The 11,176-nt window shown below is 48.5% G+C and overlaps 1 protein-coding gene across 1 annotated transcript; it reads left to right on the forward strand.

Moving 5' to 3' along the window:
• Positions 1 to 1,686: 1,686 nt before the first annotated feature.
• On the forward strand, positions 1,687 to 2,016 carry LOC119921230 (gastrula zinc finger protein XlCGF8.2DB-like). The gene has a single exon (XM_038741564.1). It carries the CDS (start codon positions 1,687 to 1,689, stop codon positions 2,014 to 2,016), a length of 330 nt encoding a protein of 109 aa, XP_038597492.1.
• The last annotated feature ends 9,160 nt before the right edge of the window (positions 2,017 to 11,176 follow it).

Here is an 11,176-nt window from a genome sequence, read left to right on the forward strand (position 1 = left end):
TTGTTAAGCACTTACTATATAATTCTTATGGTATTTTTTAAGAACTCACTATATTATTATTACAGCATTTATTAAGCGCTATTTTTTATTACTGCATTTGTTAACCACTCACTATATTGAGAAGCAGCGTGGCTCAGTGGAAAGAGCCCGGGCTTGGGAGTCACAGGTCATGGGTTCTAATCCCGGCACCGCCACTTGTCAGCTGTGTGACCTTGGGCAAGTCACTTCACTTCTCTGGGCCTCAGTTCCCTCATCTGTCCAATGGGGATGAAGACTGCGAGCCCCATGTGGGACAACCTGATCACCTTGTATCCTCCCCAATGCTTAGAACAGTGTTTTGCACACGGTAAGCGCTTAACGAATGCCATTATCATTATAATTATCATTATATTATTATGGCATTTATTAAGCACTCACTATATTATTATTGTGACAATTGTTAAGCATTTACTATATCATTATAATGGCATTTGTTAAGCACACATTATGTTAAGCACTTACTATATTATTATTATGGTATTTGTTAAGCACTCACTATATTATTATTGTTATGGCAATTGTTAAGCAATTATTATTGTTATTATGGCATTTGTTAAGCACTCACTATGCCATTATTATGGCATTTGTTAAGCACTTACTATTTTCTTATTATTCTTGTTCTTATATTCTTCTTATTTTTGTGGAATCTTCTTCGAGGATGAAGGACAACTATCACTCAATAAATGGTATCTACTAAGGAATTAAGTGCTTAGTACAGTGCTCTGCACATGGCCGACACTCAACAAATAGCATTGATGATGATGATGATGGTGATGCAGAGCACTGTACTAAGCGCTAGGGAGCATTCGATACAACAGAGTTGGTAGATGTGATTTCTGTCTACTTTTAGATTGCATTCTGCATGAGGGACAGGGACTGCGCTTAATTCCCAACCCGTGTACTTTCTCTTATCATTTATGATAATAATAATAATAATAACAATAATAATAATAATGGCATTTGTTAAGCGCTTACTATGTGCAAAGCACTGTTCTAAGCGCTGGGGGGGGATACAAGGTGATCAGGTTGTCTCACATGGGGCTCACACACTTTTTCTTTTCTCCCAGGTGTTTGGTTCTTCATTCCTTGTAGGAAGAAGAGCAGGGACGAAGAATGGAGGTAGCGTTCGAGGACGTGGCCATCTTCCTGAACCGGAAAGAATGGGAGAGCTTGAGAAGCGCTCAGAGGAAGCTCTATACGACCGTCATGTTGGAGATCTACAGTCATCTACGGTCACTGGGAACCAGGAGTCCCAAGCCTCAGTGTATCTGCAATCTGCAGAAGGGGGAAGGTCCGTAGATCCCCGAAACTCTGTCTCACCACAAGAGGACTTTCCCCAAAGAGGCCTGGACAGAAGAAATCAGGGAAGAGCAAACACCCAGAACAGCGTTGACAAGATCCCGTGTAAATGATTCCCACCATCCTCAGAAGGGAAGATCCCTGGAAAATCAGAGGAGATCTTGGAGAAAGCAAGACCCACCGCTAGAGAGGAGGGGGGAACAGAAACTAGTGCCCACGGGAGAGGAGCCCTTTGAACGCCTTCAGTGTGGGAGTCAAGAAAATGGCGTCGCACACACTGGAGAGGAGTGCTTCAAGTGTAATGTGTGTGCCAAGCGCTTCAGAAAGAACAGACACCTCTCCGGCCACATGAGGGTGCACAGTGGAGAGGGACCCTTCCACTGTCTGGAGTGCCAGAAGAACTTTAAGACCAAAGGAAATCTTCGAGCACATATGCCAGTGCACACGGGAGAGAAGCCCTTTGAATGTCTCGAGTGCGGGAAGGCCTTCTGTGAGAAGTACACTGTGATGATGCATGAGAGGATTCACAAAGGCATCAAACCCTGTGTATATCTCCAATGTGGGAGAAGATTCAGAGATAAGAAAGCTGTCGCTGGCCATATGAGAGTCCACAATTATGAAACACCCTTCCAAAGCCTGGAGTGCCAGAAGAACTTCAAGAGCAGAGAAAATCTTTGACGGCATAAGCGAGTGAACACAGGAGAGAAGTCCTTAGAATCCCATACTGAGCCCCTTCCTTCCTCTCCCCCTCCCCCTCCAACTTCCCCGCCTTACCTCCTTCCCCTCCCCACACCACCTGTATATATGTATATATGTTCGTAAGTATTTATTACTCTATTTATTTATTTATTCATTTATTTTATACATATATATTCTATTTATTTTATTTTGTTGATATGTTTTGTTTTGTCCTCTGTGTCCCCCATCTAGACTGTGAGCCCACTGTTGGGTACGGACCGGCTCTATATGTTGCCAACTGGTACTTCCCAAGCGCTTAGTACAGTGCTCTGCACACAGTAACCGCTCAATAAATACGATTGAATGAATGAATGAATGAATGAATATTCCCCACTTTCCAGATGAGTTAACTGAGACCCAGAGAAGTGAACTGACTAGCCCAAAGTCACACAGCTGACAGGTGGTGGAGCGAGGATTAGGACTTACGACCTCTGACTCCCAATCCCGGGCTCTTTCTAATGAACCACACTACTTCTCTTATTCATTCATTCATTCAATCGCATTTATTGAGCGCTTACTGTGTGAAGAGCACTGTACTAAGCGCTTGGGAAGTACAAGTCTTCATTCAGTCATATTAGGTCAGATCTTACCATGTGCAGAGCACTCCACTAAGCGCTTAGTACAGTGCTTGGCACACAGTAAGCACTTAATGAATGCAATTACGACTTCTACTATGTACCTATGAGATGTACATAGTAACAATAATAATAACAATAATGGCATTTATTAAGCGCTTACTATGTGCAAAGCACTGTTCTAAGCGCTGGGGGTTACAAGGAGATCAGGTTGTTCCACGGGGGGCTCACAGTCTTAATCCCCATTTTACAGATGAGGGAACTGAGGCCCCGAGAAGTGAAGTGACTTGCCCAAAGTCACACAGCTGATAGTTGGAGGAGCCGGGATTTGAACCCATGACCTCTGACTCCAAAGCCCGGGCTTTTTCCAGTGAGCCACGCTGCTTCTCTATTGTAGTACCTATGTACCGTGAGAAGCAGCATGGCTCAGAAATATGGGGGTCCAGCAAAAAGATGCAGATGAATAATAAGAATAATAATTCAATACTTTTGGTACTTGTTAAGCGCTTACTATGTGCCAAGCACTGTTCTAAACGCTGGGTAGATACAAGTTAAGCAGGTTGTCCCACATGGGGCTCCCAGTCTTCATCCCCATTTTCCAGATGAGATAAATGAGGCCCAGAGAAGTGAAGAGACTTGCCCAAGGTCAAACAGCAGATTAGAACCTGGGCCTGGGGCTCAGAAGGACCTTTTTTCTAACCCCAGCCGCTACTTGGTGTTTATCCTGTGCAGACAACCACGGGTGGGACCGCCACCTCCATGACCCGGATGCAACCCCGGGATAATGCCCGAGATCAGGTCGGCCAAGAGGGTGGTAGCCCTGGTGGCCCTCTATGACCCTTTTTATGTGCGACCGTCCATTATGCTGAGTGTTATATTCAACGTGAAAGAAAATTCTCCTCTACTGGTGAACTGGCAAAGGGTGTTAGTGTTCACCTTTCCGGTCGTATGCCCATTTTTGATGATTCAGGGCGACCGGAGGAAAGGTGCAACTGGAAAAAGAATCACTTGGTACCAACATAGATTTTCCATAGATTCCCAGGGAAGCGGCCTGGCCTCCACTCCAATTAAGTCCCCCTCGGGTAAAGGGAACGGGTGTCTTGATCCAAGAAAGTCAAGAGAAGCAGTGAGGTCTAGTGGGTAGAGTATGGATAGCGTGGCCCCCGCCGCTCCCGGAAGGATCCTCTCCTCAGAGCGCCGCCATAGACTCCCGGGACTCCGTTCCCGAGAGGTCCGCCCGCCCGCCATCACACCGCGTGGCCCCCGCTACTCCCGGAAGGATCCTCTCCTCAGAGCGCCGCCATAGACTCCCGGGACTCCGTTCCCGAGAGGCCCGCCAGCCTGCCATCTAACTGCGGGGACTTGCTGCTCCTGGAAGGATCTTCTCCTCAGAGCGCGCCGCCATAGACGCCCGGGACTCCGTTCGCGAGAGGCCCACCCGCCCCCCGCCATCACACCGCGTGGCCCACGCTGCTCCAGGAATGATCCTCTCCTCAGAGCGCCGCCATAGACACACCCTGCTTCCACCCCGACCCACTTAAGCGACCTTCCTTATAGTGCCCCCCAACCCTCCTTCCCGGTCCGGTCCGCCATAGACGCCATAGACTCCCCCCCCCCACCCCCACCCCGAGAAAAAGGCCCTTCTTATCTCCAAGTTACATTAACGACAACCTCATTCGCACGTACTCAGCCTTCCTGTCCCGCCATTGACCCCCGGCCCACGTCCTCCCCCGGGCCTGGAAAGCCCTCCCTCTGCCCATCCGCCAAGCTAGCTCTCTTCCTCCCTTCAAGGCCCTACTGAGAGCTCATCTCCTCCAGGAGGCCTTCCCAGACTGAGCCCCTTCCTTCCTTGTCCCCCTCTCCATGCCCCGCATCTTACCTCCTTCCCTTCCCCACAGCACGTGTATATATTTATATACGTTTGTACATATTTATTACTCTATTTATTTAGTTTACTTGTACCTATCTATTCTATTTTATTTTGTTAGTATGTTTGCTTTTGTTCTCTGTCTCCCCCTTCTAGACTGTGAGCCCACTGTTGGGTAGGGACTGTCTCTATATGTTGCCAGCTTGTACTTCCCAAGCGTTTAGTACAGTGCTCTGCACACAGTAAGCGCTCAATAAATACGATTGATTGATTGATTGATTACGGAAGAACCTGGGTTCCAATCCCGGCTTCCCCGCTCGTCTGCTGTGTGACCTTGGACAAGTCACTTCACTTCTCTGAGCCTCAGTTCCCTCATCTGTAAAATGGGGATTGTGATTTGAGCCATATGGGGCACATGGGCCCGATCTAATCTGATTAGCTTGTACTTCCCAAGCGCTTAGTACAGTGCTCTGCACACAGTAAGTGCTCAATCAATACGATTGAATAAATGAATGAATGAGCTTTTATCTATCCAGCATTTAGTATCGTGCCTGACATATCATAGGTGCTTCCCAAAGGCCAGAAGAAAAAATTACAGTGGACTGACAAATCGAGTGTCTCAGGTTGTGAATTAGACAAAAGTGAAACCATTCAAAGTGGCTAAAGACTGTTGGTGAAAACAGGAACCGTTGGGACGCTGGGATGCAGATTCCGCTGTTCCCATGGGAACCCCGGGGGCCGGCACCAGCACTGATGCTACAGGAACCGGGCTCTCCTCTCCCAGAGGCCTCGGGAACCATGTGAACAGAGGGTGTTTGGCTCATGCATGTCACGAGGTTCCCTCGGCAGGGCCCCGAGCCAACCTCCACTGATAAAGCTCCTGCTTTATCTACTGCGACGAGGGCCCATCTGGGGAGCTTCTCGGGGTCTGAAGTAGAGCAGAGAGGGATAGAGGGTTCCTCTCTGCTCCTTCCCGGCTGACCGAACCCATGACTCTGAGGGAACAGAAGGGAACAGCCCAGCCCTACAGAGGGCAGGGGCCCCCAGCCCCACGCTGCCCCAGTGACAGTGACTGGGGCTTAGTGGGATGGAGGCGCGGAGGAGGGCGAGGATGAGGGTGGAAGAGATGGAGTCAGTCTGGGGCCGAAGTTGAGGTTATGACCACGGCCGCGGCGCCCAGCGGGGCACGGGTGCTAGCAGGAGGGGAGGGATTTTCAAGTTCAGTAACCCCCAACCGTCACACCCCTCTCCTCCTTCCTCCTCACACCTCGCTACCATGCCAAATACGAGCCAGGCTACAGTGCTCCAGGACAGCGTCAGTACGGTGGACAGTCACTTTGGCCTTCAGTGGGTCCCAGAATCCCGTGCAAGGGTCAATGACAGGCAGGGCTGAGAGAGCGTGACCAGCTTTGGACTGTCACTACACTATCAGCAATTCCTCCCTGTAAGAGTTCTTCCCAAATGTTGGGAGAAGACAAATAGTGGGAAAGGCTGGAATCTCTGCCTTCAAGAACTTTCCAGCCTAATGGCCTAGGTTGACCGGCCTAATTTATTGTCGATAGATTAATCTTGAATCATAATGATTGAGGGCTTATTGTGTGCATTAAGCACTTGGAAAGTAATAATAATGAGGGTAGTACTTGTTTAGCTCTTACTCTGTCCCATGCACTGTCCTAAGCGCTCGGGTAGATACACGTTAAACAGGGTGGGGACAGTCCTTGTTCCATATGGGGCTTACAGTCCTAACCCCTATTTTACAGATGAGGTAACTGTGGCTCAGAGAAGTTGAAGGACTTGCCCATGGTCTCAGAGCAGACATGAGGCGGAGCTGGAATTAGAGCCCAGGTCCTTCTGACTCCTTCTGATTCCCAAGCCCATACTCTACCCTCTTTAGAACACTATTACAGCCACATTCCCTGCTCCTTCTAGAAGGAATGAAAGAATGGAAAGATGAATATGCAATTACTGGGTGCCATTTTACAGATGAGGAAACTGAGGCCTCGAGAGCAAAGGGACAGAGGCAGGATTAGAACCCAAGTCCTCTGACTCCCACTAAGTTATGCTTGGGAGAGTACAATAGAACAGAGCTGGGGCATGTGTATGCTCCCCTCAAGGAGCTCACAGTCAAGAAAAGAATTCCTGGGCCCATGCTTTATCCACTAAATGAGGATGGAAATGAGTTGATTCGCGCTTGACGTAGGTTAAGTGGGTTTAGAGGGCTGGGAAATGAATCGGGGAAGCTAGTTGGAGGAGGGGGGATTTTAGCAGTGCTCAGAATTCGGAAGGAACTGTGCTCTCTCTGATTTTGAGCTGATAAGAGAGGGAGTTCCAGGCTAGGATGGAAACAGGAGAGTCGATGATGAGTAACAACTAGAAAGTTGCTTTGAGAGCTGAGAAGACAAGTTGAACGATGGAAAGGGGATAAAATGCAGTCATAGGGCAGAGAGACTTCAAGCCGATTGTGAGTTTTTGTTCCTTGTGAAAAGACACAAATTGTCACGAGACTAGGCTGAAGATAGGAGAGATGTAGGCTGGGCGTTGCTTTAGGAAAGAACTAGATGAATGATGAAGCATGCTTGTGTTTTTGTGAGTTCAAGTGGGAATGCAGATATTAAGCAAATGAAATCAGTTTGAAGTATACGTGGGTTTTATTTTTGCTGGTTTTTTAATGGTATCGTTAACTGTTTGTTACATGCCAGGTACTGGGTTCGATACAAGCTAATCAGGTTCTACATAGTCCATGCCCCTCATAGTGCTTTCAGTCATAACCCCCAATTTACAGATTAGGTAACTGAGGCACAGAGAAGGTAGGTGTCTGGCCCCCGGCCATACAGCGGACGAAGGGTGGAGACAGGATTAGATTCCAGGTCCTTCTGTCTACCAGGCCTGTTCTTTCTCCACTATATGGATGAATTTATGTGCACTTCCCAAACGCTTAGTAAAATGCTCTGCACACAGTAAGCGCTCAACAAATACGATTGAATGAATGAAAGAATGAATGTAAAGACACTTCTTATTCGACTCTAGAATCAGCAAAAAATTTTCACAACAGTAATGAACGTATCTTTATGTTCTCTGACCCTGCTATTCATTTTAAGTTCGGCCTCCTCAACCCAAAATAATTCTCTTGATATTGATTAAGTGCTTACTATGTGCCAAGCCAACTATTAAGTGCTGGGGGAGATTCAGGGCAACCTGGTATACACAAGTCTGGGTCCCACGAGGGATTCCCAGACTAAGTAGGAGGGAAACGGGTATCGAATCCTCATTTTACTAATGGGAAAACTGAGGCTTTGAGAAATTGTAACCGTCCCATGGCTTTGTAGCAGAGAACTGATAGAGGTGGGATTAGAACCCAGGCTCTCTGACTCCCAGGACTGTGTTCATCCCAATAGCACCCTGCTTCTACACAGTTCGAAGGTTGGTGCTTCCAATAGAACGGAAGCTACCTGGGGGCAGTGATCATATGTACTACTACCGTGTCCTCTGTAGGTACTCAATAAGTAGAATTGATTGATTTAATCCAATTCCTTCACCCCCAACCTCAACGTCTCTAAATTGAAGTCTTCCCTCCCCCTTCCTGTGCAGGGAGTCGACATCATTCCCCAGAATTGTTAGTGTCTCCACGGTAAACTCAGAGATCATTTTGAATTCAATAACTGTCTCCTCTCCACAGAGAATCACCATTAAAGGTCCCGTCAGTTTCTTCACCCATCCCATTAATTGACTGGCTCTTCCCTCATCCATTGCAGAAAGTCAATGCTGTTCTCCCCAAATGCCCAACGTCTCCACGGTGTCGGGATTCCTCCTGCTGGGATTCTCAGAGGTCCAGGAGCTGCAGCTGGTCCAGGCCACGCTGTTCCTCCTGATCTACCTAGCGGCCCTGACGGGGAACATCCTCGTCATCGCCATCACGGTCCTCGACCTACACCTCCACACCCCCATGTACTTCGTCCTCAGGAACCTGTCCGTCCTCGACCTCTGTCTCATCACCATGATCGTCCCCAACTCCGTCCTCAACTCCTTGACCAACTGCAACTCCATCTCCTTCTTGGGCTGTGCGGCTCAGATCTTCTTGGTGGTCCTCTTTGCAGAAGGAGAGATTAGAACCTACATTCTCTGACTCTCGAGCCCGGGCTCTTGCCACTGAGGTATACTGTTTCTCATGCTAGTTCTCTGGGTTGATTTCCCCATGCCAGCCCGGGGCTTAGAGAGATTTGCCAGCCCGGGGCTTAGGATGGATTTAGCGTCATTTATCATTCTCTCTTGATTCTCAATTAGAAGATGTCAGAAAATACAACTGATTAAGTGACAGATTGATTGTCTGAGGTCATGAACAAGTTGAAACTCAGAGAAGCAGCATGGCCTAGTTGATAGAGCGTGTACCTGGGAGTCAGAATAACCTGGGTTCTCATCTTGGCCCTGCTATCCTTCTGCCGTTGGACCTTGGGCGAGTCTCTTCACTTCTCTGGGCTTTATTTCCCTCGTCTGGAAAATGGGGATTGAGACTTTGAGCTCCATGTGGGACAGAGACTGTGTCCAACCTGATTAGCTTGTATTGCATCCCTTTGCTTAGTCCAGTGCCTGGCACAGAAGAAGCCCTTAACAAGTACCACTGAAGAAGAAAAAGAAGCTGAAGCGCCCACCCGTTGACCCAGATGGTCACTAACAGAGGGAACCGTGAGGATGTCATTGCCATGGGAACGCCATGCCATCACAGGACGCTCATCTCTGTGGGGATTTAAGGACTGCGGGGACGAGTCGCCACGATCTGGTCCTCCAGGGATCCCCCTCGGGGCAGCGGTATCTAAGTGGACGGGGACCCTGTTTGGAAAGCGCATCTCAGTGTCCGCGGGAAAGCAGAGAGGTTGACGGCTCCTCGCTGTCACTCCGGGGCAGCGGCATCCAGGAGTCCGAGGAGAGAGGGGGGACCGGACCAGTGCACAGCGGGTCAGGGGTCCCCCATCCCCACGCTGTCCCGATGAGAGTGACTGAGGGTGGGGAGGGACGGGGAGGGGTCGGGAGGGGCCGTCAGGCTAACTGATGTGGGTGTGAGAGTCACTCAGGGAAGACGTTCGTACCTGGGGTCCAGGGTGGAGTTGGAACCAGGACTGCGTACACAAGCAGAGAGAAAACATTTGCCCCTAAGGTAGCCCCCTGCCCCCCTCCATCCACCGCCCAAAACCCTGCTACTGTGGCTGCCGGGCCAGGGAGGTCAAGCGCTTAGTACAGTGCTCTGCACACAGTAAACTCTCAATAAACACAATTGAATGAATGAAGTAACGGCGTGGCGTCAGCCCCAGGCCGTGGTGACTTCAACCATCCGGGCAGAGACAATAAGGTATGACTGATACTGCACCAGCCTGATGTTCCATCAGCAATTACTCCTCACAGGTCTTCCCCGACAAATCTTGGGCGGATGCAAGAGAGAAGTGGATAGAGCGTGAGCTGGAAGTCAGAGTCCTTGGGTTCTAATAGTGGCTCTCCGTCTTTTTCATTTTTAATGGCATTTGTTATGTGCTTACTATGTGTCAAACATTGTTCTAAGCAGTGGGCAAGTTAATCAGGTTGGACCCAATCTCTGAATCTCATGGGGCTCACAGACCGACCAGGAGGAAGACCAGAAGTGAGAAACAGAGAAGGTAAGTGACTTGCCCAAGGTCACACAGAAATCAATTGGTAGAGCTGGAATTAGAACCCAGTCCCGTGCTTTTTCCACTGGGCCGGGCTGCTTCTCTTCTGGGTGATTTGGGGAAAGTTGATTCGCTTGTCTGTACCTCAGTTCCCTCATCTCTAAGACGGGGACTGAGACTGTGAGCCCAGTGTGGGACGGCGACTGTGAATCACGCAATTTTCTTCTATTCACACCAGATCTTAGTACAGTGCCTGGCACATAATGTGAGCATAAGAAATACTATAAAAAGAGAGGTATAAGGCCTGATCCTTTCCTTCAAAACTTCCCAATCTAATATGCTAGATAGGCAAATTTTCATTTATAACTAGGAGGTGAAAAGAATGGAACAGTGGCTATGTGGATGACAAGCAGTGTGGCCTAGTGGAAACAGTGCAGACGTGGGGGTCTGAGGTTGTGGTTTCTAATCCCGGCTCCACCACTTGTCAGCTGTGTGACTTCGGGCAAGTCATTTAACTTCTCTGTGCCTCCGTTACCTCATCTGTAAAATAGGGATTAAGACTGTGAGCCCCACGTGGGACAATCCTATTACCTTCTATCCCCCCAACGCTTAAAGTAGTGCTTGGCACATGGTAAGTGCTTAACAAATGCTGTCGTTATTATTATTAGTGTTGATGACAATATTTTTGTGTGCTTAATATGTGCAGAGCATAAACTGAGTGCTGAGGAGAGCAACCTATGAAAGAGTTGGTAGACATGTTCCCTGCCTACAAGGACCTCACCGTCTAGGGGGGAAGCAGACATTAGTCAGTCAACCGATCGGAGATATTTATTGACCACTTACTGTGTGCAGAGCACTGTACTAAATGCTTGGAGGAATACAATGTAAAAGAGTTGGCAGAAATGTTTCCTCAAGGAGCTTACAATCTAGAGTAATGAACCTTACCTTCAGCATCAATATTCTGAGGGTCTGGGGATGCATTAAGTCTGGAGATGGTCAATGACAGATGGTGGAAAGAAGTGAAA

Source organism: Tachyglossus aculeatus, assembly GCF_015852505.1.
Source record: "Tachyglossus aculeatus isolate mTacAcu1 chromosome 12 unlocalized genomic scaffold, mTacAcu1.pri SUPER_6_unloc_2, whole genome shotgun sequence".
In the NCBI taxonomy this organism is placed as follows: domain Eukaryota; kingdom Metazoa; phylum Chordata; class Mammalia; order Monotremata; family Tachyglossidae; genus Tachyglossus; species Tachyglossus aculeatus.

Coding starts and splice junctions, on each gene's coding strand:
- LOC119921230 (XM_038741564.1), top strand. CDS start 1,687: ATGAGGGTGCACAGTGGAGAGGGACCCTTCCACTGTCTGGAGTGCCAG.